The sequence below is a fragment of the Coffea arabica genome, chromosome 4e (assembly GCF_036785885.1).
Source record: "Coffea arabica cultivar ET-39 chromosome 4e, Coffea Arabica ET-39 HiFi, whole genome shotgun sequence".
In the NCBI taxonomy this organism is placed as follows: domain Eukaryota; kingdom Viridiplantae; phylum Streptophyta; class Magnoliopsida; order Gentianales; family Rubiaceae; genus Coffea; species Coffea arabica.
This window is the reverse complement of record NC_092317.1, coordinates 1,865,150-1,891,191: the sequence shown is the minus strand read 5'-3', so window position 1 is coordinate 1,891,191 and position 26,042 is coordinate 1,865,150. Positions and strand designations below refer to the sequence as shown.

At 37.8% G+C, this 26,042-nt stretch overlaps 5 protein-coding genes across 7 annotated transcripts; 3 read left to right on the top strand and 2 right to left on the bottom strand.

The window, feature by feature from the left end:
- The first annotated feature begins 1,655 nt into the window (after positions 1-1,655).
- Positions 1,656-5,794, top strand: LOC113741338 (glycosyltransferase BC10). Of its 2 annotated transcripts, XM_072047024.1 has the most exons (3): positions 1,656-3,074; positions 4,882-5,401; positions 5,595-5,794. In XM_072047024.1, exons 1-3 carry the CDS (start codon positions 2,544-2,546, stop codon positions 5,627-5,629), a joined length of 1,086 nt encoding a protein of 361 aa, XP_071903125.1. In that variant the 5' UTR covers positions 1,656-2,543; the 3' UTR covers positions 5,630-5,794. The 2 variants fall into 2 exon arrangements, with proteins under 2 accessions (XP_071903125.1, XP_027124653.1); XM_027268852.2 differs by having other exon boundaries at positions 1,662-3,074; positions 4,882-5,794.
- A 316-nt stretch (positions 5,795-6,110) lies between these two features.
- LOC113742353 (IAA-amino acid hydrolase ILR1-like 4) lies at positions 6,111-10,924 on the bottom strand. The gene is made up of 5 exons (XM_027270184.2): positions 10,258-10,924; positions 9,978-10,103; positions 8,399-8,713; positions 7,634-7,762; positions 6,111-6,978 (listed from the first exon to the last, which is right to left on the bottom strand). Exons 1-5 carry the CDS (start codon positions 10,606-10,608, stop codon positions 6,571-6,573), a joined length of 1,329 nt encoding a protein of 442 aa, XP_027125985.1. The 5' UTR covers positions 10,609-10,924; the 3' UTR covers positions 6,111-6,570.
- Positions 10,925-11,663: 739 nt separating this feature from the next.
- LOC140005877 (jacalin-related lectin 19-like) lies at positions 11,664-13,125 on the top strand. Its single transcript, XM_072047022.1, has 3 exons — positions 11,664-12,023; positions 12,132-12,356; positions 12,516-13,125. Exons 1-3 carry the CDS (start codon positions 11,790-11,792, stop codon positions 12,894-12,896), a joined length of 840 nt encoding a protein of 279 aa, XP_071903123.1. The 5' UTR covers positions 11,664-11,789; the 3' UTR covers positions 12,897-13,125.
- Positions 13,126-13,310: 185 nt separating this feature from the next.
- LOC113742650 (uncharacterized) lies at positions 13,311-19,157 on the bottom strand. 2 transcript variants are annotated; one of them, XM_027270537.2, is made up of 11 exons: positions 18,900-19,157; positions 17,194-17,259; positions 17,019-17,086; positions 16,771-16,801; positions 16,580-16,649; positions 15,949-16,006; positions 15,137-15,265; positions 14,730-14,821; positions 14,531-14,615; positions 13,657-13,732; positions 13,311-13,562 (listed from the first exon to the last, which is right to left on the bottom strand). In XM_027270537.2, the coding sequence occupies exons 1-11, from the start codon at positions 18,904-18,906 to the stop codon at positions 13,483-13,485; spliced, it is 762 nt and encodes a 253-aa protein (XP_027126338.1). In that variant the 5' UTR covers positions 18,907-19,157; the 3' UTR covers positions 13,311-13,482. The 2 variants fall into 2 exon arrangements, with proteins under 2 accessions (XP_027126338.1, XP_071903124.1); XM_072047023.1 differs by lacking the exon at positions 18,900-19,157 and adding an exon at positions 18,299-18,419.
- Positions 19,158-19,338: 181 nt separating this feature from the next.
- On the top strand, positions 19,339-24,178 carry LOC140004555 (uncharacterized protein At1g51745-like). Its single transcript, XM_072047021.1, has 4 exons — positions 19,339-19,477; positions 19,986-20,339; positions 20,932-21,854; positions 22,664-24,178. Exons 2-4 carry the CDS (start codon positions 20,149-20,151, stop codon positions 23,767-23,769), a joined length of 2,220 nt encoding a protein of 739 aa, XP_071903122.1. The 5' UTR covers positions 19,339-19,477; positions 19,986-20,148; the 3' UTR covers positions 23,770-24,178.
- Positions 24,179-26,042: the final 1,864 nt, after the last annotated feature.

Here is a 26,042-nt window from a genome sequence, read left to right as displayed (position 1 = left end):
AAATATTGTAACATTAGGTACCATGTTTGTTTTCATCCAAAGTTTGAATATCAGAATCGCTAAAGGGTCAAAGTTTAAGTGTCCAAACTGCATTTTACTCTCTTGCAGAAAAAAAAAAAAAAAATAGAGTACGTTATGTGTGAATGTCGATAAGGGCAGTACATTAAGAAAATTGCATTTTTAATTTTTTTTTCCGCCTACTTAAAGCTAGGTTATTCTAGGTTGACCACGATCCAGACGCTTGTCCAACCTTGTAAATAATTCAATAACCTAAGACTAGAATTTGTAGTGCACTGGACCATTAGTTATTTAATTAACGCTTTTATCTTATTGAGAATCATGTCGATGTCAATGACGTCATAGTATAATTGTTAATAAAAAAAAATTGAGCTTTACAAATTAAAGAGTTTGAATGTGATTATCATTTAGTAAGCTATATGCTAATAACTATTTCACTGTCTATGTGTTGGTTGTAATGTTAATGAGCTATTAGTTAATTGCAATCTTATAAAAAAAAAAAATGCTTTGTTCATAAATTACAAGTTTTCTCTTTGTATTTGTTGTTTTAAAATTATTGTGGAAAATTTACTACTTCTTTTCAAACATCCCAAAAAAAAAAAGCACTATAGATAGGTATAAACTGCTAGCTTATCGTGATTAGAAGTGATGTTTAAGCAAAAGTGACTCAGCTCCATTTGTTTTGTCAACTTTATGCACCAAACTCAAATATTTGAGAACATTTATTACTCCACAAAATTCAGGCTAACTTAGCCCTATGCGTAGCATATCCAACTTCTAAGGCACACTCGAAGAGACTTAAATCATAAGGCAAGAAACCATTTAGCCCTTAATGTAAACCAAACATAATGATTAGTTTCCCTAAGGAGACGGCTGTTTTGGTAAGAAGGTGGCGGTAACATTTGCAATAATTGTGAGGTATTTAATGGTCATTTCAGTCTTAATCTATATTTATGCCTTAAATTTGTGCATATAAAGGAAAAAAATATCAAGTAGGCTAATAATCAGGTCTTAAAGTTTTTAAACAATACGTTTCAAAAAATTTTCTTACGACTTCTATAGTAAGTTACAGTAAAGTTTTAGACAAACACAAAAAAAAACTCATTTATCAAATGAGACTCTAATATCCGAAAAATTATCCCAAATAATCTCTTTTTTTTTTTTGGAATGCCAAATAGAGAATAATAACTTCCTAAGCAATCATGAATGTAGGAGTTATTTCAAGCTCCACAAAGTAGGTGACTTAATTCTAAAATATTTTCGATTTTTTTTATAGCATTTAATATTTCCTTCCATGAAAGCTACATTAGTAACGGAAAATACATTGAACATGTCGTCAAAGAAATATTTGAATTTCTTATTTTGAATAAAGAAAGGAACATGCGTTACAATTATCAATTTGCTTCCAATACATTTGTCTGCCTAGCATTTTTAAAAACTCGCACTGCGAGCTTCTAATAATCGGTACATGCAAACCCCAAGAGGTCTCAATATAACATGAGAAGTATCAAAGGGCCTAACTACAATTAAACAAAACAAAGATCTAATTCCTAGCACCAAAGGAAGACCAAAAAGGAAAAATGAAAAGAAATTTGGCCACAATGGTGATTGCAATTGCATTTGTCTGTCTCTTCCACTCTCTTTTTCCACATCCATCATCATATGCACAGCTTGATTAGCGCATTTGCAATTTGAGGTGCAGCACAAAGTACAAACACCCCATGACCGATCATGAATAATAAAAAATACTGTAAAACAGGCAGCATAATTTGGTAAAGGTCAGGAGTACGTCTTATAAAGTTATAAGCCCCTCAATCCAACTAGTAGTATCAAAGATGCTTGTTCAAACACTACTGTTCTCACGTATTACAATTCTGGCCCGAAAATTAAGCTCCAAAGCAAAAAAAGTGTGAAAACAAGAATCAGTTGAATCTTTCGCTCTCAGACGTCTTTAATTCTTTCTTTCTTTCATCAATAAATTGATTCCTTAAACCGTATTCCCATCTCCTTGTCCGTCCTCTTAACACATTCAACAAACAACTCACATGATCCCAATAAACAAATGAAAAGACACACGTCAAGATTCTCATTTATTTTTTCCTCAGCTCATGATATTTGTCGTTCCAATCTCAGCAACAAAATCTGCTGCGAAATCTGACAACTTTATTTGTTGCTGTACCGTTTGAAAGTTTTTTTTGGGCAAAACAGTTAGCTCGAGGGCTGTCTCCTATTTGAGATGGAAAAGTCCCAGTTCTCCTGTTTGCGGTTGAGATTTCTCCATTAAGAGGAAAGGGAATGCCCCATGAGGTGACAGAGAAAAAGAAAAAGAGGAACTGATTTCATTGTTCTATTCCTCTTTTAAGGTGTTTATGTCCGGACCCAATTTTTTCATTTGGCAGGTGCTATTGTCAATTGGAAGAAACGAAATCTGATTCTGGGAAAGCTCTGGATTTTCAAGAACAGATTTTTAGAGGTAATATACAGTTAAAGGGGAGGTTGGAATTGTTTGAGAAGCGAATTTAAAGATGCAATCTAGAGTTGGTAGTCACGGGACATTGGAGGAAGGGGGGAAGGACCCTATTATGAAATTAGCAAATCCAGCTAGGCCTTTACAGTTAAGGTTACTTCAGTTCCTATTGTTGTTTTTAGGTGTAGGTATTGTGTTTTCATTTTTTAGTATGTACATGATCCGGTATACTGGAGGGCCGCAGAATGTAGTTGCTATGTCTGAGCCAATAATTCTGCCGTGCGTACCAGAACCAAGTAGCTTAGAGAGTTGGGTTAAGACTCCGTTGAGCTTATCGCATAAAATGAATGACTCGGAGCTGTTTTGGAGGGCATCTTTTGTTCCTCGAATTAATACCTACCCATTCAAGAGAGTTCCTAAAATTGCATTCATGTTCTTGACAAGAGGACCATTGCCAATGGCCCCATTGTGGGAGAAGTTTTTCAATGGAAATGAAGGGCTTTACTCTATCTACATTCACTCGTTGCCGTTGTATCAACCAGATTTTCCACCTTCATCAGTTTTCTTTGGGAAACAAATTCCTAGTCAGGTATGGTCGTATTCACTTTCTTCTCTTCTTCATGCCATTACACGGAAACCATTGATATATCATGTTTCTTGGTTAGCTACTTGAGCAGTTGGTTAAGCTGGCTGGTTGACCCGTTGTATTTCTTTACTGGATTGCACTAGAACTTTTACAAGACTCAGTATAGAAAGCCTTTCTGTCTTTCATATGATGCTAAAAATGGATAGCAGGTTCTTTTTGTCTGTTATTCATAGAAAAGTTAATTTTTTTTTTTGTTTTACCTTACTTTGGGTAATGTTCTGGACTAATGAAGTCTCAATTTTGGACTGTACTCATCTTTTCTTCGCCAGTTTGAGGGTAGATATTTAGTTCATTTACTTTGGGTAATGTCTTTAGCCAATTGTTTTCTGGCCGGTTATCTCAACTTTCAATCCAATGATGGTTTTTTCCCCCTTGCGACATTTTGCATGCTGAATAATTTAGATATCCTGACTGAATCACCCATGATGGTTGGCCTGTTAAACGAAGTTTTGCATGATAAAATTTTGGTTTCTTGTGACTTTTACGCAATTATGAAAACTTTGGTTCTGCTGCCTGTGCCATGCCTGCAATTAATGGTAATAGTGAGTTACTATGTCGTATTGCTGTTGTTATTGGCATTTAGAGCTGTCATTGTTCTTCTTGTTGTTGTTGTCTTTAAGTCTGCTTACATTAACTTTTCTGTTGTGTTATTGTCAGCATTCCTATGAGGATTTTGACTTAAATGTATAAGGTTGCAGTCTAATAGTCCATTTCTGTATAGAGTTAGTCCTACAATTTTGGCTGCATATTCCTGATTGTGCAATTTATCAGTAAAGTCTAGATGCAAGTTTCCAACTCTCTCACAGGAAAGGAAAATGGAATAGAGGTGAATAAACTGAACAACAGTCTTGTAGGGTTTGCAAGTTGGTTAATCATGGCTTGTGTTTTTTTTTTTTTTTTGGGATATACTATAAGCTTGCGCGTTGCACTTTTGAACATGGTTGCATATTGGTGGATATACAGGAGATTCTCCTTTATGAAACAGGAAGCAGGCCATTCGGCAATTAGCAATTTTAGTGGTCCTTTATAGTGTCTAATTGCTTGCATACATACGAAATTCTCTTTTAAATGGAAAAGTAACCTAAGTGATACCAGAAATACTGGCGGAGGCTCATACCATGGATGCTGAAACCTTGATATGCCTGGAACAGATAGTGAAATGCTGTAGCTTGTGGATGCAATTTGAGGCTGTTGGAAAGAATTAGGTGCTTGGACAGTTTTACTAAGCACCCTTTCTTTTTTTTAAGACATATCAGAGTTTGTTAGTGTTATTCATTAGTTTACGACCAGAAACTATATTCATCTTGTATTTCCGTTAATTTACTTAGAGGCTCATTAGAGTGATTTTTTGGATAGGAGATAATCATAGTTGGTGTTATTTTATCACGTCTTCTGCTCATGTACACGTCTTTCCTCTGAAGGGTTCACCGGGGTCAGATGAGCCATTTTGATGCCAATCATCTAATTGAAGAAGTAGATATATATGCATTGTAATAAAGTTTCTTCCAAACAAAACATGTTAGTTATTGAAATAAACACATGGCAGGATTGATGGATTGGGCAGTTGGCACCTGCTTTTGGCTTTCCAAGAGGTTTTTCCAACTGCATATGTTTGTCGTGCTGTCTTTATGCTTTACACTTTTATTGTATGTTACACACTTCTTACATATTAAATCTTAAATAATTTGCACTGTTTCCTGCCATATGACTTTTAATGTGGGGCTGTAGATAAAGTGTTTTTTTTGTGCAGATGGTTGAATGGGGAACAATGAGTATGTGTGATGCTGAAAGACGACTTCTTGCTAATGCCTTGCTTGACATATCAAATGAGTGGTTTGTCCTCCTGTCTGAAGCCTGCATTCCTCTTTATAACTTCAGCATTGTTTATCGCTATATATCAAGATCTAGGTTCAGCTTTATGGGTGTATTTGATGAAGATAGCCCTTTTGGGAGAGGCCGATACAATGCGAATATGGCACCGGAGGTCAACATCACCGAATGGCGTAAAGGATCCCAGTGGTTTGAAATAAACAGAAAGCTAGCTGTTGACATTGTTCAAGATAATATCTATTACCCCAAGTTTGAACGATTTTGCAGACCCGCATGTTACGTGGACGAACACTATTTCCCAACCATGCTGAGTATCCAATCTCCTCAGCTCTTGGCAAACAGGAGTCTGACTTGGGTGGACTGGTCCAGAGGTGGTGCTCACCCTGCTACATTTGGGAAGGCTGATATTACAGACAAGTTCTTCAAGAGAATTTTTGATGGTAAGACGTGTATCTACAATAATCAGCCATCTACTCTGTGTTTCCTGTTTGCAAGAAAGTTTGCTCCTAGTGCTTTGGATGTTTTGTTAGAACATTCATCTGAATTTTTTGGATTTTGATGAAGAAGCTCTAGTAAGCTTCAGTTTTGGGTCACTATTGGAGGCTTGAAATGTAATTATCTATTCCATGTCAGGTTCACAGGCAAAAACACATAGATTATCATTTTGAATATAGAGATTACAGAAGTATGATAGCATATATCTTCAGTAATACAACATTCTGAGGTCCTTTGGATGTAACGATATTGTATCATATTTGTATGAAATGCGATCATGATGGCCCTTCTTGGAGGTGGGCAACGTGGAATATGACTTGGGTTTCACGGGATATTCATATCTGCTGTTAGCTACCTGCCTTCCCCAAGCTTTGCTTGTTTTCTATTTATTTACTTGCTCATTTTGGGTCCTTTTACATCTCTTGGACCTATATTCAGTTTGTCCAACTGTCAAATATCAGTTGTCTACATTAGGATCAATCTTATATACGTGTCAGTGTATACATTATCAAATTTTATCGTCATAGGCATGCTTAAATGCAGCGAAGCGTTTATCTAAAAGGAATGGAGGGAGTTGATATGCATAGGCAGAAGAGTGAAGATTTCGTGGCAGGTCTTGGGGAGGTAAACGGATGATTTTACTCCATCATCATCTTACTGAAACAAATCATAGATTCCCCTGCTTTCAGACTTCCAAGATTATAATGACAAACAAGGTTAAGAGGTTTTTGTGTCCATTGTTCAAGAAAAATTCTAACAAAAGCATTATGATCCTCTAGAAGTTTGGAGAGACTATATTACATCTCTGTGTTTATTTCAAGGAATTGAAAGAACACTACTATGGCTAGACCTTTGACGACTAAACAGCATACTAAGGATTATACCATTCTACTCTGCTGACGCGGAAAGCCTCTTTGCTAATGCCTTTTTCACCCAAAGAGAAAGCAGAAAAGTTGGAGAAGAAAAAGAAGGCTGGCTGGAAACTGGAATGCCCTCGGATTGAAATTTTATCAATTGTTTTCACTTTCGGAAAGCAAAATTGACCAATGCATACAGTATTTACAGATAGGCATCGTTTTGAACCGTTGATAAAAAAATGATGACTTTTGAAGGCTTATAGTTCATCACGAAGCTTCTGATTCAGCAATGGAGTCTCAGCATTGCTTTCAAGAAGAAACCTAATAGCCAAAGATGCATGAAGAGCAGCACCCAAAGGAAGCGCATCTTCATTGATCTTAAAAAATGGTGAGTGCACTGATGCAGGCTTCGTATTTTTTTCATCCTTTACTCCAATAAAAATGAAGTAACCAGGTATAACCTCTTGGAAAAATGAGAAGTCCTCAGATCCCATCAATGGTTGCATCTCCTTGACATTGGCTGTGCCAACCATATCACTAGCAACTTTTAGGAAGTGATTGTGCAAGTCTTTATTATTAACGGTCGGAGGGAAGAAAGGCTTCTCAGTGGAAAGAAAGTTTACAGTAGCGTTGCACCTCTGGACAGCAGCTTGCCCAACAATGACCTGCAAGAGGAAGTAGATTCAGTGTCTAATTAAAGTAAAACAGAAATCAAACAACAAAAATGTTGGTAATTAATGATTGAATGACACTGCAGCCATGATACGGCAAAGGAACAATAATGCAAGTCGTGACTTGCACATGCAATAAAACGTGTAAGCATCCTCCTCTTCCCTCTTTGGGTAAGTAAACGAAGTAGATATGCTTGATATAGAAATCTCTTTTATCAGGCTAACCTTGACACAAGAAGCAGCCACTTTTGCCATAAATGGGCCAATGTTGGGAAGCAGAAAACAAGTTCATTTTGGAGAAAAAATTTCTGTAAAAAGAGCTATCTCCAAAAACAACTAAAACATGTTCTTGGTACTTTTTCGCCCACAGGTTGGGATCTAATGAAACACAGAATACGGCTCAAAGTTTCTCCATGATAACATGACAAAATGAGCCAGTATACAGAGAAAAGCCTCTAATTTCCCCTTCCCATGCAACAACAGCTACAGCAACAGCCATAGCCACAAGCATTCTATAAGCCAATTTATGCAATCTTTTCTGAAAGCTGACCGAGGATGATGAAACTGATGATTAATGAGTCTAATTTAAAGTAATTACGCATATCATGAATTAGCTACCAAACAACATCAGCTAAAGTCCACATAGTACCTCCTCAATCCGCTGTCTGAGCTGCATCAAGCTCTCCTTAGAGAAGGCTCGAAAAGTGCCACCAATAGTTACTGAATCAGGTATGACATTAAATGCCCCACCTCCTTGGAATTTGCCCACCGTAACTACCTGCACGTGTGGATTTATGTTCCAGATCTTTAATTGGTAACTATTGACATTTCAGTACAAGTCACTATTTCCTTCAAAAGATAAATACGACATCATCTCGCTATTAAGTCAAGGAGAAGATTTCCTTTAAAAAAAGGTGCATTAAGTTACACAGTTGGTGCTAAAATATCCTGCTTTTTGTATGATTGCAACTACGACTTCACAGAACATCTCCACTGCAAATTTAGATACAAAAGGAAAGCACAGGGAATACTTGAGAAATGACAATGTTTGAAGTAAACTTATGAAATTTTTGTAGACTAACTTTTTGTCAAAAGCTGTCCAACACAACCAACTAAATACACAATCATAATTCACTGGACATAGTCCACCTCTCAGTAACATATTTTCAATAAAATCAAGATCCTGCTCCTAAAAGTAAAAGAGGTAAATCTATTTCATTATGATGTGCAGGACTTGGATGTCTCAGCTCATGGTATAATCAAAAGGGCGTATAGTGCTGAAGTTAAAGATTATGACATCACAGGAAGACTTCAAGGTATGAGGACCTAATCACGATGACACATTCATTCTGTAAAGAACCTCGATACACCTATATGTGGGCGTGCACAATCGGGGGGAGAGAGAGAGAGGTACCTGAGAGTCAAGAGGATCAGCTTCTCGGGAAACTAAATGTTGTAAACTCACAATCACATTGGATGCTGCTACTATTGGATCTATAGAGTGCTGAGGAATCGCAGCATGACCACCTTTTCCACTTATTACAGCTTCAAAAAAGCCACTTCCAGCCAACAAAGGACCAGGTCTGCTTTCCACTTCACCCACAGGCAAGTCAGGTTTGACATGGAGACCAAAGATGGCTTTGACATTTTCTATCACCCCTGCATCTATCATTTTCTTTGCCCCTCCACCTCCTTCTTCAGCTGGTTGGAAGACAAGAACAACTGTTCCCTGTCAAATACCAGGAAATTTTGGACAATTTCAACTCTTGGAAAAGGAGAAGCAAGAAAACGTTATTATCAGGCATTTTGTAAGCAACAGATTATCTGTAATGCTTTCCTAAACATACTACTATACTGGAATGGAGAGATTTCTATGACTGATATTGTTGCACTAGTCTGGAGGAAACTGAAACAGATCCACACATGTTTGAGGCTTTTTAGTCTTACAATTTGAACACTATCCCTCCATCCACTAATAAGTAAGATGATGCTAAATGATAGTGAAGCAACCTATGGAATATGGAAGGAGCAGTATAGTCCTAAGCGTGAGACGCACTAAGACTGAGATAACCAAACACTTTTAGACTCTTCATGAATTTGTTGTTAATACTAAAAGTTCAAGCCAGTGAGTCTCAGCATAGTTACATTAGGAATCTTATTAGTGAAGCTGTACAACAGAAAGTGCTAAAACTAATCCTTGAGCTTTCTATGCAAAACACTGAACTAGTCATTCAACTTTAGCAGAATGATCTGGACAAAGTACCTAAAATACCATCAATGATTCTGTGCTAAATCAAAAAGCATGAGAAGAAGTAGTCAATGGTACAATGGCAAACAATCAATTTAACAGCAATATGTCCTGGAAATGTACATGTCCAACTTCAAAAGTCTCCCTAGCAGTTGGATATTGAAAAATGGCAGCATCTCAAGCAAGCAGAATCCTCAAATCTGTGCATTGCCAACAATCTCCCTAGAGGCACAATCCCGTATCATATGTATGTTTAAACCCTTTTGCCTCACAGAAGCTTCTCTAACAGTCAGAACACTAACTCATGTCCTTATCAAATTGAAACAGAAGATGCATCATTCTCGATATGTAATTTTGCATATTATAATAACCTGGAATGATACTGATGGTATCATCTTTTCTCTTTTGCAGGATGATAACTTCCTGAGTAATCTCCATTACAGCCTAAGGATATTCCAAACCATGTTCCCTATCCAACTAACCTTCTCTTAATTCACCCCACCCACCGCAGTGAGTCAGCAGACAAACAGCACCTGGGAGGGAAAGAGAAATGGAGCCCTCGTTGTTTCAATGATACATTGTCCAATGACTTTTGATAGTAACTGACACTCAAGTAAGTTGTTGTAAAGAGGTCGAGCACGTAATAAATCAACATATGGAAGGAACAAATAGCAATAAGTAATTGCAATTACCAACAGCAAAAACAAAACTGTAAAAACTGCACAAAAAGATGAAATAATCAAACCTTCAAAATTTTGCGATGCTCTTGTAGAATCTTTGCAGCACCGAGTAGCATTGCAACGTGTGCATCATGTCCACAAGCGTGCATCTTCCCAGGATTTTTGCTCTTGTGCTCCCACTCCAGCATTTCCTATGAAATATCAAAAATCATATCCTTCTCTCTTGCTTCAATTTAGACCAAAATCCATACCAAAAAAAAAAAAAATGCTACAAGCCATGGCATCCAATAAAAAGTCAACAGTTATTTTTAGATGGCAAGAAAAGTGGCAAAGATTGAGCAAAACCTGCATGGCAAGTGCATCCATATCAGCCCTTAAGGCAACAAAAGGAGGCTCTCCTGAACCAACAAATCCAACCACACCAGTAACAGCAACAGGATACTTATAAGGAATCCCCATCTTATCCAATTCTTCTCTTACAAGCTTACTAGTCTCAAATTCTTCATAGCCCAGCTCAGGATTCTCATGAATCTTTCTCCTAATACCAACCATCCAATCAAAGACCTCAGCTTTCTTGGCAAAATTGAGAAAACTTACTGGAATCTCTGAAATCTCCTTTGAACTCAAACAACCAATGGGATTTGGTGGAATCACTAGAAGAGAATATATCAAGAAAATCCATCTGGAAACACCCATATCACTGTTTTATATATTTTCCCTTTTTCCCCGTCGAAATGAAGCTAGGAGTAGGAGCGTTGGGATAGAGTTGGTGGAAGATAATAAAGGCGTGGAGTAGAATTAATTAATAAGTTTACAGCGCTTGAGACTATTGCCGTATCGCGGAGGCTTGTCGACGTAGATGCGTCTCTGACTCTCCTAAATTCCGGTACCGTTGCAATTGCGGCTGTCGCGGTAGTCACCACTTTCGCGGTGTTAATTGAAATTGTCACGTGTTTTTCATGGCCGGCGTGGGCTGACATCTGGTTGAGACCTTGGAATCTGCAATTGTTTTGGACATCGATGTAATATGGGCTAGTCCTGTTGTTACCACTACGGGGGCCAATTTGCAACCCGACTATATGGACTAATTCAGTTGCAGGGCCCACCACACCGTGCTTTTTATGCTCCAAGTCCAGGTTACGTGAGATTAACTCGATCGGAATTGAACAATCTATTATATTAAATTAGACAAAATTGATGTGACCTGATCTCAAGCGTGATTCACTCGATCCGATTTGAACAATTTATTATTAAATTAAAAAATTTGATTTGATCTGATTTGAACCATGAAAAACACGCTGCTGATGCTGATATGATATTGTGAAAAATACTTAACACTTTTTAAAAGAGTCGATTTTGATCATAAATGAAGTGTTTGATTAATTAATTGACTTTTCCGGTTCAATTCTTGTGGTTTGGGCTTCACTATCAGAAGGTGGATTAAAAGGAGAGATGAACAAATGAAGAAAGTGGCTTTGGGCTAGCAAAAAAAATTTTTTTTTAACATCATAAACACTTAGCTATGGTTTTATAAACACCATAAGTCAGAAATCAGGACCCGATAGCCAAGTAGTCGGTCCAAAGAGATTGCACAATTCAACGATGGAGAATTATATAAGGAAATGGGCATAATGTCCGTCCAACGCAATGCCTAGCTAATTAAGTTAACATTTCGCATTGAGTAAACAGAAATCCATGCATTGCATTTTCTTCATTATTCTGCGTCCCTCTTACGCTTTAAAGATCATTCAAGGATAAGTTGTGCTGGTATTCAACTCAAAAAGGAGCAAATTTCAGCCGTTAAATTTCGGGACAAAGAGAACAAAAAGAAAAAAAAAAGGAAAATTCCTGGATAGGGATAGTGCTACAAAGTTCAAATGGTATCAGATGCTATACCAAAAAAAAAAACAAAAAAAAATGTGGTCACTCACCCACCCCTTCCTTTGTACCCTTCCCTGTATCAGTTCATATTCCGATTCTGCAGCATTTTTTGCTCTATCAGCATCCTTTCACAGCCTATATTTATAGGTCTTTTGTATTCTTCAGGTACACAGGATCGATCATTGGCATCATCAATTAACCCCTCGCATTTTCCTGGTTCAACCAACATGGTATGAGTTCCTGGTCTCTTTCGTACTGAATTGTTTCCTCCCTAATTAGTTCAATTTTATCGTTCTTGTCTGTTACTTCTAAAGTTGGCATTTATTTGATCATGAAAGGAAGGTGAGAGCAATCAGAGTGGCGAGAAGAAGAAGAGAATAGCAGTTGGACCATGGGGAGGAAATGGTGGAAGCGCATGGGATGATGGCAGTTACAATGGTGTGAGGGAAATTACACTTGTTCATGCCCGCTGCATAGACTCCATGCGTGTGGTCTATGATAAGAACGGGAAGCCCTTTGTTGGAGAAAAGCATGGAGGCGTTGGAGGTAGCAAAACCTCCGAGGTAAGAAGCTTTTTTTTTTTTTTCAAGCAAAAATTTTTATCACATGGGTTTGATTTATGAAGATCAGAGTCTAACATCAAAGTCATGTTTCATTCGGGTTGGTAAAAATGACTGATAGGAGGCTTGATTGTTTCTTTTGTTCTTGATTCACGGCGGTAGATCAAGCTACAGTTCCCAGACGAGTTCCTGACGAGTGTAAGCGGTTTTGTCGCTCCCGTGGTTCATGGTGGCAGTCCTGTGATCCGGGCACTCACGTTTAAGAGCAATAAAAGAACCTTCGGGCCATATGGGGTTGAAGAAGGAGCGCCATTTTCCCTTCCGATTGAAGGAGGTCAAATTGTTGGCTTCAAAGGAAGGAGCGGCTGGTACTTGGACTCGCTGGGCTGTCATTTATCTCGGGTTCAAACGACAAGAGTGCTTCAGAAGGTGCAACAGAGGCTCAAGAGACTCACAAGCTCCGTATCTTTGGCCCCTAAAGAGAGCGAGGATGCTGGCTTTAAAGCCACAAAAGCCACCGCTCAAGGAGGATCTTACTATTAATCCATAGAAGACCTGCAACCTTCCTTCCTTGCTTTTACGTATCTGTATTTAACTGCAAAGGATAGGATGGAAGGAAATAGAATTGCTATCATTTGTGTTGTGTCCCTCCATGTATAAGCAGATAAAGAGATGTCTTAGGTAAAATCTTAATTTACCCAAAGCATATATCTAATCAAATCCAAGGCCTTTTACTTGCTATAAAAAGGATTAGCGTCCAATTTTCTGGAAAGCCAGCGGGAAGAACCACCAATTGCGGCTTACTCTTGCGGAGACAAATAGTGGAAATGCTTACAAACTGAAAAGCTGCCAAGGGACATGATTAACTTAAATCACTACCTTAGCCTATATCAGTATTCAGGGCAAAGTCTGCTGGAATTTGTGGTGTTTTTGTGTGGGGGGTCCCCTCGTTCCTGGAGCTTCAATACTATGCATTTCCTCTGGTCGAGGCCCAAAATTGGTTAGTCCGTTGCTCACATTGGTATTGCGACTATTACAACATCACATAACGGGCTTAAATTTGATATATAAACTGGCTATGGGAATAAGAGTCGAAAAAAAAAAAACCTTAATTCTACCCTCTGTCCTTCTAATTGGCTCTCCTTGAAGAATGAGAGGATGCATCTGATTTCTCTGCCAGATAATGCTCCAACATATCTTCTTCATCATCTGCCATCCACAAAGGGGGCAGTTAAGTCCCAATTGAAAAAGGAGAAAAAAGGAGGGGGGAAAAAATACCAAGTGCTGTTAAAGCGAGGCTCACCTTCAAAATCGTCATCATCAAGGTCAATATCTTCCTCATCCTCATCAGATTCTTCATCAATTGAAGCCGCACCTTTCTGCAGGGAGGATAAAGAACACATAATTGACATTTTCAAGTAAATCTTCAAACTACTACATTTGCCAAAGTTGCAGCATATAGGACAACTGACTAACTGTGCCAAAAAAATTTTGAAACGGATCCGCGCACCACTTCTTAACACCCAACTCACAGCATATCACAGTGGGAATCTATATCATTATTGTGAGAAAACAAGTTCCAATGCTTATTTAATTGATGGCTCTTGGTTCATCATTATGAGAAGTTCTTGGGCTCTGCCTATGTCGGAACCTATAAGGATCTCTGTCAGGGCTAAGCTCTACAATTCCATGGTTACCGCTTCCAGCATAGACTTGAAACACAGAAAGAATGGAAGAAAATCAATTGTTGCATGTATAAGCAGTGACAGTTTCTTAGCACTATTGGAACTCAACCTGGACAGAATCTTCTACTGCAATTGCAATTCCTCTTTCAACTCAACATTATGAATCTTTGATCAACTATGTCTCAAGAGATATTCAATTATTGCAACCAACAGTGAAAACTTTCATGCTATTGCAATTGGACTTGAATACATCTTATATTGCAATTGCCATTTCCTCTTTCAATTCAATGATATGCATCTAAATAAAAGGTCTTAATAGATACTGGCAAATATGATGGAAAATGGAAAATTGCACGAGTCTACCCAAACTGGAGAAAGAATTTCCCTTGACTTGGTAAAGAACTATAATAAAGGCAAATGAGATTAGGTGGGCCTAAGTTCAGACTAGGACAATTCATTAAGCAGATAAAATAGACTGAAGAATAGGACTACCGCAGAAGCTCTTCCACTTTCAAACCATTGTCTGCCCGTAAGCTTCTTTTCCTTGGGTGCTGTAAGCGCTGAATCAGGCATAAGCCTAAAGTTTGATGCAAACCATCCATTAGGATGAAGAAAACAAAGGTAATAAGATGACCTTCGTTTAGCCAAGTCCTTTATTTGAAAAGCTATTGAAACATGCACTTGAACTCACTTGGCTCTTTCCAGCGCTAATTCTGCTTCAAATCTTTCCCTCCAAGCCAAAAATGTCTCAATCGTGACTGGCTCTCCATGAGGCACGATTATCTGAATCGTGGTAAAGACCCATTAAAAAATTAGGTGAAAAGATATTGTCAATTATAATAAATATTGTTGATTCAGTACCAAGAGAAATACAAACTAAAAGGTGCTAATTCCCAATTGAATACTCAAGGTAAGGCTCTTGCTCCATGCTTATGAATTCTTGGAAAATAAAGATCTATTTACTTGCCAGTTAATTAGGGAAGGAACCATATTAACAGCCTTAATATATGGAGATTTGAGAAACACAAGAATGAACCTGCACCTATAAAAGAAGCTGAATAAACTGTATTACAAATAAAAAAGAAAAAACAATAATACCTCGTCTTTTGCCACCTCATCTTCGTCGGCATTCTCAGCATCGCCATCTTGAGCAAATCTTTCAGATAGCCACTCCTTGGCTGAAGTAACCAATGTGTAGATCATGGCCATTCCAAGATTCTCAGAAGCCTGAACCATAGGCATCCATAAAATAAGTTTAGGAGTACGACAACTTTATTGTACAAAACAAGAAAGAGAACTTTATCATACCCACTTAGGAAAGAACACAGCTTTGTCCATTAAGGGCTACATATCAGGTTTGTACGCATGTGTGTGAGAGTGAGAGAGAGAGAGAGAGAGAGCTCCTGAAGTTAATTACACCATTAACACTAGCATTTCCATGCCTTCTCACAGTTGCAGTGGAAACAGCATCACCTTAACTCATCTAAATAATATTAGAATCCACCTCTCTACACTTTCTAAGGCTCTAAATAACATATATTTTATGACAGTACTGTATATCACCAACCACAACTTGTCTTGTCAAATGATGAACTTAAATTTTTGGACAGGCAGCCAACATTAACGGCAGAGTTTGTGCAGCTATTCTACGTGAGATATGCTTGAGGTACTTCACCCTTCTGGAATTCTAAGGCTTTTTAACTCCTTTCCTTTACAGGTTTTGTTTCTTATAAAACATCTTTAAATTACACAAGCCACTCCTTTTTTAAGACAGAAAACTGAACTCTTGTATTCTGTTCATCTGTTGCTTATAAAGACAAAACAAATAAATTGACATAATGAAACAGAAAGAAAAGTTGATAATGCTTATATCCAAAGACAATAAAACATGTTTGGTCACTAAAATTTACCTCTTGTTCAAGTTTTTCCTTTAGAGCTGTGAGATCTCCTGCTTGAATTCCTCTTAAACTGAAAAAGAAAAATCAAGGTTTTAAGGACGCCTGATTTTGCTACATTCTGAAACACAATTTTCCTGCGGTTCCTTATTTCCAAATGCAGTTAAATGAATAATATTCCTCATTATTTATGACAAAATCTGCCATAACAGCCTGTTGCAAGCAGCAAACATCCATAAGCAGCTAAAACTACAGATTTCTGGCAATTGTTAATATGCAGTATATACTAGAGCATATAAATGATGAGAGCCAAATCAAGTCCTTCAACATAACTTCATGGTTGTGAATAACAAAATATGTTCTCAATGCTTGGTTACCAATGTCCCAGATACATTTGACTGGTTATTTGTAAACATTCAACTGACACAGGACATGCATTATAGTAGTTGACTGAAGTCTAAAATGCTGTTCGGGTGGCCATTTCTATGGAAAATATCGAACTAAGTGAAGTCAAAAGTTCAGGCACTTGATTCAGAAGTTTAAATAAGAAATCACAAGCCATTAGCCAATGGGAATATAGAAGAGTAAGAGAAGTATATTACAAGACTTCTGCCATGTGATGAAGGAAAAAATGATTTAGCCATACTTTTTCACACTCAAAAGCGGAGGTTCATCAGGATATTTTTCTGTGTGTGAGAAAATTAAAGCCAGCCGAACTGCAATAACAACATGGCAACAGTTGCTGTTATCAGGAAAATGTATACATGAATGCACAATAACCAGCACATAGCTCTAACAGAAAAAATAAAAAAAAAGAAATTTGTTAAGTTCATAAACCTGAAGGACTTGAGTCGTCTGCCTCCTCATCCTGCACCAGAAGAAAACAAGGCCATGAGTAACATTTTCTGTAACCCACAAGATACAGAACTCCTCCTATTTTGCCAAGACCATATGCAAGATATATGACAGATTATCAACTAGGGTTAATTTTTTTTTAACCTCTACGTACAAATGACAGATTCTAATACACAAAAAGCAAAATCTTTCTATACTGATACGAAAATAACATTAAGGATCACATATACCTGAGGAGATAGAGTGATTTGAAAGCACCGACTTGAAGTGTTTAACCCACTTTCACTTGAGTGAATTTCTGGTACAATGAATGACTAGAATCAACTACATGATAGGGTTTAGGATGTGAAAACAATGTAGAAGAAAAAGATTATGGGGGATTCAGAACGCATAGTTCTGATGGACCTCTGAAGTCATCCATAAGTATGGCTTCCAGCGCTTCAATTTCCATATCCTGCTCCTGCACATAATCTGTACGGAATGTTTAGTAAGATGATTCCCAATGATGAAGAAATATCTTCTACCCCAAAACAAATAGAAACTTGAAAACTGAGATGTAACAAGATCACAACATATTGAAATAGAAAAGCTTTTGAGTCACGTTTATACATATTATTGCACATCTTCATGTAAGCAACTGAACAAATATTTGCCATATAAAGATTAACACCAGTTTGCAAGAATGCAGGTTCGTATTTTTGTTAGAAGACAGTGATTTACTCAACTGTAAATATCCAATATTGACTGCAGGGACTGTCAGATTGTCAGTGTTCCTATAGCATATGAACATAATGGAATGAGTGTGTATAAATGAGCATTTATATTTGTGTATGGTGGTAGTAGTGAGTATATAGACATCTATGTTATTTGTGTAACAGGAATTGGCTAAAACCATCCGTATAGGCACCTGAATATGCATAACGAATTCATTCAGCCTTCTTTTACAATTGTGATCATAGTCTCAACCAACTTCCATAGTTGTTCTCAAACTGTCTACCAAGTAACTGAAGACATAAAGCCTAGATTTTTTAAATAACTCAGACTAGACTACTCGAGCTCTAAGATCTAACCTTTTATAGATGTTCAAAAGATTCAAAAAAAAATGCAGGCAAAGCAAGCCCATGTGTCGACGACGGAGAAGTTTATCGATTTTGTGCACAGTAGGTTATCTCGTTGTTTAACGAATTCATTCAGCCTTCTGTTACAATTGTGATGATAGTCTCAACCAACTTCCATAGTTGTTCTCAAACTATCTACCAAATAACTGAACACATAACACCTAGCTTTTTCAAATAACTCAGATTAGACTGCTAAAGAGCCCTAAGATCTAACCTTTTATAGATGTTCTAAAGATCCAAAATAATGCAGGCAAAGCAAGCCCACGTGTCCAGGAGGGAGAGGTTTATTGATTTTGTGCACAGTAGGTTATCCCATTATTTAACGGTCAGTACATTCGACAATAAGATAGAAAATTGTCGATAAGCGAAGACAGTGATCTTATTTCATTTACATCAAACAATGTCACGTTAACTGCCTTGTGTCTGGATCAACAGGTTCTTTCAGAATCCCCAATAATTAGTTATTCCATCAAGAGCTCATCAGTGCTGGACTTTCCTAATTCGTAAGCACCTTGGATTTTCACATTTCCTCCTGCAGATATTTGTTCAACTTAAGCATGTTCCCACTCAAAGAAAAGAAAATAAAAGAAAGCCACTTTACTCCCCGGTCTGCTTCACTATTATCATCGCTTGTCCATTCTACCATTGTATAATTTAATAGGATTTCGAAAACTATTAACGGAGAAAATTTTCTACAAAAAATAGTAAAATATACATATGAAAAAGGATTGACAATATCCAACAGAAGCTACATATCACTGAATCATGGCATAATCAAACAGAATCAAAATGAGCACAAATTCATGTTGCACTTCAGTATCTGCAAATTCATAGACATCCAAAACAACCTCAGCAAGAATTCTTTCCCACCCACAAAAGAAAAGCCAAATAAAAACCAATCGCAAAGCAAAAAATTTTGTTACAGCAACTATGAAATAGCTTAATTTCAAGATCAATGTGAAATAACGATTAGATTTTTATCAAGGAAATTACCAGTCATGGCTGCTCTCCTTTGGTAGCCTTTCTGATAATCCGATGGAAAAAGTTGCAGAACCCCACCAGCTATCGAGCTACTAATGCCGAAGAGTGAAGACCTAAAGAGCTAAATGAAGCGCCCCGCTGTACAACTTGTGGTTTCACGTGCATACGCTCTCAGGATTCTTAACATACGAATATATCCAATAAATCAATCACAACCGTTGATCACATCAACAGCAGACGTGTAAATCATCCACTGATCATCCTTTTACCACGATAAAAAAGAAGGGGGTTAGTCTAGTGACTATAGATATCAAAAAGGGGCCCGCAATTTCGCAGGTGGGACAGGTGTAGAAACCTTAGCGTACTACCTGTCGTTCCTAATTTTTCCTCCTTTTTTTCCTTCCCCTTCTTCTTCTGTTTCTTTCTCTCCTCCCTTCTCACCGCACTTGAAAATTAAATAAATTATTCATAATAATCCACAAAATCCTACACACACTCTTCTCTCTTTCTTTTGGCTCTCTCTCTCTCTCTCTCCGGGGCTCTTCTCCTCTCTTCTCTCTCTGGCTGTCTTGGCAAAAAGATACCAAAAGGTACGTCCGATCCATTTTCGAAACAGAACCCACTCTCCCCTCTACTTCATTCTTCATCATCAGCTATTTACACACGCTCCACTTTCTTTTTCCTTTTCTCCTTTTCTCTGCCTCTGTTTTGTACTGTTTCTGAAACTGAAAGCCAATAGCTTTGGTGTCAAAATCTTTTCTTGTGCAAAGGAAGTACGTTTGGAAGATTTAAAGAATATAAAAAACGAAAAGCCAATGGAAATTTCGTTTCTTTTTCTGAAATGAGGAAGTTTTCTGAAAAGGAAGGAAAAAGGGTATAGGAAAAATTTGTTTCTTATGGTAATTTTCATTGGGTTTTGTCATTTTCCAGATCTATCTTTCGCCCCATAAACCCTTAAATGTTGGTTCCTCCAGCATTCTTTCCATTTTTGTGGTTTCTGATCTGATTTTTTTTTGGCTGGAACTATTGCGAGTTTTGAATTGCATGTGGGATTTTGGATTTTCTGACTGTTTAAATGGTTCCCAATTTTTTTTAAAGGTGAAAAAGAGGTGCATTTTCATGGTGGTGGAAGGTTTCTGATGTTCTTGGAGGTTTAAGTGGGCGTAAAATATGGTAGGTTGAGATTGGTTTTGGGTTTTTCCTCTTTGCTATATTGGTTTTTTTTTTGTCCCTTTTCCTGCTGTTTTCTGCGTTGTGAGAAATGGGGAGTGATGATGAGGCTAGCAACAAGGGCATTGATGCGTCGGTGGGAGGGTTGGTTTGGGTTCGCAGGCGAAACGGGTCGTGGTGGCCGGGTCGGATACTTGGTCCCGAAGAGCTGCCTGAGAGCTGTTTGGTTTCTCCAAAATCAGGGACTCCTGTTAAGCTGCTTGGGAGAGAGGATGCCAGTGTGTAAGTACTTGCCTTTCTTTTTCTCTGGGGTCTGGTTTTATATTTTAATTCTGATCTTAATTCTTTGATATTATTGTTTTTCAAAATGTTTTATAGGTTTTACCCTTTTTCTTGTTGCTCTAGGTTTTATGTTTTTCTTTGAATCCTTGTTTTCAATTTTCCTTTACTTTGTAAGTTATGTCAGATGTATTGTTTCTTGTTTCACATGGCATTTCACACCTGCTAACATTGAGGAGTCTGCCCATACACATGGTAGATGTGTTGTCCGTTTTGGAATGTGATTGTTAGAGCGATAAGGTTGTGTGAATAACTACATTCTTGTGCTTTTGAATGTTCTGTTAAGTTTCAATGATATTTAAAGCTGCTTTAATTCTCGAGGAAAAAATCATTACGTGTTGCTATTTGTGATAGGTTTTTTTTTTCGGAGCCCATTGCTGATGTTTCTTTGTCTTTTCTTTTCTTCTTATTGTTTTTAATATTAGTCCACTCGTCCTCGTGTAAGTTGAAATTAAACATTATTTTTGTGGTTTTGGACTTGGAAGCCATAGTTGATGTCCTTGGAATTTGGTTAAAAGCGTTCGGATTTTTGTAGGGACTGGTATAACTTGGAAAAATCAAAACGTGTGAAAGCTTTTCGCTGTGGGGAGTATGATGATTGTATTGAGAAAGCAAAGGCAGCAGCTAATTCTTCTAAGAAGGTTGTGAAGTATGCTCGAAGAGAAGATGCCATTCTTCACGCTCTTGAACTTGAAAATGCTCGCCTAGGGAAAGATCACCCAGATTTCTGCTCAACAATGGATAAAAAAGACGAGGATCCTCAGGATTTTGGGAAGTCACCTAATTCTTTACATAGTCAAGAAGATACTGAAGATTCGGAGGATCAAATCAGTAGTTCCGAGGATGAATCTGATTCTGAACTGGAGTTATCTCATTCTGGTGTTTCATTTGAGGAGCCTGATCATCCAAATGCTGGAAAAGAGGAATCTGCAGAGGGGAGACAGTGGAGAACGCCAAATGATTCAGAAGATGATGGAACTGAAGGCATTAAGCGTATGAGAGGACTTGAGGATTTGGGCATGAGTGTGGTGTCATCATTGAAAAGGAAGAGATCTCAGGTAGCACATGTTCATGAGTTCCTTAAAAGAAAAAATCGTCGCCGGCCATTGACCAAGGTTTTGGAAAGTACTGTGATGGTTTCGGTACCTGTCTTGTGTGAACAACTTGGTAGTCCAACTAGATCATATCTCCCTGGAGTATCTGACAGCAAAGTTTCTGGAATAGAATCTAATGAGTCAAAGAGAAGTTTTTCAATTGCTAACAACAACTCTGATAGTACTGGAGTTTCATGTGAGAATGGAGCATCATTTAATGCATCTGAACATGCTTATGATGCTTCCCTCATGAAATGTAAACAGAAGGAAAATGAAATTTCCAGCATCTTAGGTTACCATGAAAATGGTTCTTCTGACAGTTTATTTGATGTGCCTCTCATGGCAGAAGAAAAGCACTCCGCAGGTATGTTTTATCACAAAATTATTTATACATAGTTGACATTAAATGCTTTAAGCATATCTGCCTTAGACCTCCTTTTCCAGGCTGAAGGATGAGTGGTGTGAAGTATGTATATTTTATTTGAAGTGTTCTTGGTTGAGTAAGGTGGGTGGTAACTTTTTGTTAGTGCTAATAGTTTAGGTTGGTTTTATTTTGGATTATTCATAAACATGTGGAGAATCACAGTAGAAAATCTTGTGTATGATCATGCTCTGCTTCTTGATGAGTGCCCTGACTTATGCTGCTGAATACTCATCCTATAAAGAAAAGAAAAAAGATTACAATTCTAAAAGCATTTTTGCCTGTAGCTCCTTCCTCAAAACACATACCTATAAGCTGCTGATTAAATATGTTTGGCGACTGCCAACCTTGATTCTATCACTTATGAAGGTTTAAACATGATACTGGGGTTTCCTTTCTCTCAATTGCTGGTATGTTTTATGGGCTCACGGGAAGCTCATTGTTGACACTTGCATTTCTTATTCCTATAAGTGTTGAACCTGAGATCACATGTGTTTGTTCCATTTGGATGAAATTGGGTCGAGTCCTTGTCTAATGCGTCTAAAATTAGTGTTGATTCACCGGGATCTTTTTACTATGACTCTGGTGTTTTCATGGCTTGGTCTTTTCGCTTAGCTTTGATTGATATTCTGAAATTTTCCATCTCTGAAGTGATTTATGAGTGCATTGCAAATTTTCGTTGTTAGTGAACTCCGGAAATGATATATTATGACATCTACTGAATTTTTTATTTGTCCTGTCAATGTCATCAGTGATATCTTGTGCATCTCAAAAGCCTCAAATTGGTGCTGGAGCACAGTCTAGCCAATGCAGTCAAGTTGAAACTATGTCTTTGGGAAATGACGAGCTTAATGAGTCTGGTTCTACAAGTTCAGGAACAGGTGACATGAATACCCTCAACCAGATGATAGAGAAAGGTGCTTCAGAGTGGCAGTTAAAGGGGAAGAGGAACTCTAGACACACAAGCAAAATTAGAAGGCAAGATTCAAGATACACGGATGCAGATGAGGAATCTGATGTATATTTGACAGCTATGGATCAGGATGTGCTCTCTCTGGGTTCTGGGCGAAAAGCTGATTGCAGTTCTATTGGTGGGTGCCTTGCCTTGAATAGCACCTACAGGCTAAAGTCCAGAACGGTTACTGATATTCAACTAGATGACTTTGGAGGTTGGAGCAGTTCTCACAATGAATGTCATGTTAGGGATCTAACAGCTGAGTTACCTCAGAGGTCTCTACCCTTCCGTCTATCCCGATTTGTCTTAAATCCAAAGTACAACCAATCTGATTTTTCTCTGAGACACCACATCACAGATTCTTCCTTGTACGATGTTAACGTGGAAGTGAAAGCCAGCTACCGACCTCATCATGTTCCATACATCTCTCTCATGAGCAAATTGAATGGCCGGCCAATTATAGGCCACCCTCTTACTGTAGATGTCTTGGAGGATGGCTCCTGTGATCAACTAGTGAGCAGCTCTGAATGCCATAGCAGCAGCTATGAGTTGGACGATGATCCAGCTGAAGACACTTATCCCTTGCGTAGTTTTGATATGGTTTATGAAAGAAGGCCTAATTCAGGTGGAAGGACAAACAAGCATCAAGCATTGCAACCGCGTGTTTCACCCGCAAAATCACCGAAGGCAAAGAAAAATGGGCTTTTGTTGAAAAAGATCCGCAAATTGTCTTCACTCACCGGACATAAGCACTGTGATGTTGACAAAAAACCGGTGATGGAGAAGCTCAAGGGCCCTGCCGTGGCTTGTGTTCCATTGAAAGTAGTGTTCAGCAGGATTAATGCTGCTTTGAACAGCTCAATGCGATCTACGCATCGTCTTCTTCCACCAAGCAATGGGTGAAGAAATTTGTTAGATCATAATGTTGCAGTAGCTGGAAAGGTTACGTTCTGGTTTTATAGGAATTTTGAGGTAGGTAGGGGTCTTACTCTCTCAGTATATTCTCAACTTCCGGCACTGTACATCCTCCCTGAAACTAGAAAATCCTGCTTGTATAATAATGCCAAAAATTTGCAGTGTGGTAGGCCTTGTAGGGTTGGAGTTAAGGTATTCTGGTATTGGGCTGCTTTTTTGCGGTGTACATAAGAGTGTAACATTAGTTGGGGTATAAAGATTGTGATCTGATATATGGTCTTTTAATGATCTTATGTCAGATCTAATTCATAAGTTTAGACTGATTTACAGGGATAATGACCGCAGTGTCAGAGAAGATCACTGGCATTGACGAAAATAGCAATTCATTTGCAGCTCATGTTTTCTTGTTCTTTGTCCCCGGCCTCCAAACTTCTTGTTTATTATACTCCTTGATGATTGCAATTAGTTGAACAGCTCGTGTGTGTTTATGGTGAAATGATAGGCACTTGACTCTTAAAATTGTTTCAACAGGAACTTCCCTCTTTTTCAGAGCTCTAGACTTTTGTGTGATAGTCTTTGTGAAGAGGCACGTCATATCAAGAAGATGTGAAATAAGCTTCCTTCTTGTGGGTAGCTAGCTTTCCAAGCACAAATAAAGAAAAAGGTGGTCAAGTAAGAATTTCACAGAGTGGGATAAAGTTGTCATCTTTCTAATTTTTTTCGCCCCAAAACGAAAAAAATAGATAGTAGTATAATTAGCAATGAGGAAATGAAGGTTAGGGGGTGGAGGTGGGGCAGCAGGCGGGGTTGTTGGTAGGGATGGCAATGGGGGCAGGTGCCCGCGGGAGGCTAACGGGGAGGGGGTTGGGGCGGGGGGAATTCCCCCCCCCCCCCCCCGACTTAGAAACGGGGCGGGGGTGGGGGAGTGTACCCCCGCCCCCGCCATCCGCTTTAAAAAAATAAATATATAATATATAATTTAATTAGTTACAAATTATGATAATGATATTATTAGTTATATGTATTATATGATGTCTATTAGTATATATAATATAATTGATATTATTAATTATACTAATAATTATGTATGTGTACTAATACAAATTATTAATTGGTTATACTAAATTTACTAATGCATTTATACTAAATCCCTAATTACACTTAATACAATAACATTTTTTTCTTAAAAAAAGCACAAGCACAATAATGAATTAGTGATTATATTTGTGTCAAAAGTGAAAACTTGACTACTTTAGTTATATTTATTTCATCATGTTGGATTGTATTCAAATAATCTTTGTTTGATTGTTTTTATAAGTTTCAATTGTAAAATTACAATGAATAATAATTTGATGATGTGTTGATATTTTAGTATTTGATTATTTGTTAAAATTTAATCATGATAAAATTATATAACAAATTTTTATTAACTCCGCAGGAGCACGCGCGAGGGAAGCGGGGCAAGGCAGGGGACGGGGGATGGGGCGGGCCCCCGCCCCCGCCCCCGCCCCATTGCCATCCCTAGTTGTTGGGCTAGGCTATCGTTGATAACAGTAGTTCTTTTTTCTTTAAATTTTTAATGTTTTATGTTTATTTCCTAATTTCCAAACATTCCGGTGGCAATTTCGACTTTTCAAGTGCTTGGTTAAGCCAGTTTGATAGAGGTTACTACAAAGGGGGTCATATTATTTGGTCAAATCAAAAGGTTTATTCAATAATGTGGTCAAATAAAAATTGTGTCCAGTAACAAATGATTTAAATCAAAATTTTGAAACTCTCGAGTATTTGAAATTATTCCTCAAGTAACAAATACTACAAGATTCTTTTAAAGCCATTGCATCAATGTGGTTCTCTTCATCCAGTTAGATAGTAGTATAGTTTTTTTTTTTTTTTTCAAAACTTATAGAGAATGTCAAAGTTTATGTATTAAGGACAATTAAAAAAAAAAGTTTCAAATAGGGGGGGAAAAGTAGGGGTGGCAATCGGGTCGAAATCGGGTTGGTGAGTCGGGTTGAGATCCGAGCAAAACCCGATGATCCGAACTGACTCGCAAACCCGAAACGGGTCAGGATACCTGACCCGAACCCGAAAATTTCGGGTTGTCAAGTCGACTCGAAACTTAATTTTAATTTATTAATTAATCACTGTAATTTCTATTAAAATCAATTTCGCACAAGACAAATTAGATAATCAAGTAATAAATATTTAAATAAATAATCTCAAACCAAATCTAAAATAAATTAAAACATTGTAAAAGTGTT

Coding starts and splice junctions, on each gene's coding strand:
- LOC113742650 (XM_027270537.2), bottom strand. Junction 15,266..15,948: donor AGGAAAAACTTGAACAAGAG/GTAAATTTTAGT, acceptor CCTATGGTTCAG/GCTTCTGAGAATCTTGGAAT. Junction 13,733..14,530: donor AAAGTGGAAGAGCTTCTGCG/GTAGTCCTATTC, acceptor TCCTCCCTGCAG/AAAGGTGCGGCTTCAATTGA.
- LOC140004555 (XM_072047021.1), top strand. CDS start 20,149: ATGGGGAGTGATGATGAGGCTAGCAACAAGGGCATTGATGCGTCGGTG. Junction 20,340..20,931: donor GGGAGAGAGGATGCCAGTGT/GTAAGTACTTGC, acceptor GGATTTTTGTAG/GGACTGGTATAACTTGGAAA. Junction 21,855..22,663: donor AGAAGAAAAGCACTCCGCAG/GTATGTTTTATC, acceptor CAATGTCATCAG/TGATATCTTGTGCATCTCAA.
- LOC113741338 (XM_027268852.2), top strand. CDS start 2,544: ATGCAATCTAGAGTTGGTAGTCACGGGACATTGGAGGAAGGGGGGAAG. Junction 3,075..4,881: donor GGAAACAAATTCCTAGTCAG/GTATGGTCGTAT, acceptor TTTTTTGTGCAG/ATGGTTGAATGGGGAACAAT.
- LOC140005877 (XM_072047022.1), top strand. CDS start 11,790: ATGGTATCAGATGCTATACCAAAAAAAAAAACAAAAAAAAATGTGGTC. Junction 12,024..12,131: donor TTCCTGGTTCAACCAACATG/GTATGAGTTCCT, acceptor TGATCATGAAAG/GAAGGTGAGAGCAATCAGAG. Junction 12,357..12,515: donor GAGGTAGCAAAACCTCCGAG/GTAAGAAGCTTT, acceptor TCACGGCGGTAG/ATCAAGCTACAGTTCCCAGA.
- LOC113742353 (XM_027270184.2), bottom strand. CDS start 10,608: ATGGGTGTTTCCAGATGGATTTTCTTGATATATTCTCTTCTAGTGATT. Junction 8,714..9,977: donor AGCATCGCAAAATTTTGAAG/GTTTGATTATTT, acceptor GGTATTTGACAG/GGAACAGTTGTTCTTGTCTT. Junction 6,979..7,633: donor TCAGACAGCGGATTGAGGAG/GTACTATGTGGA, acceptor TTCCTCTTGCAG/GTCATTGTTGGGCAAGCTGC.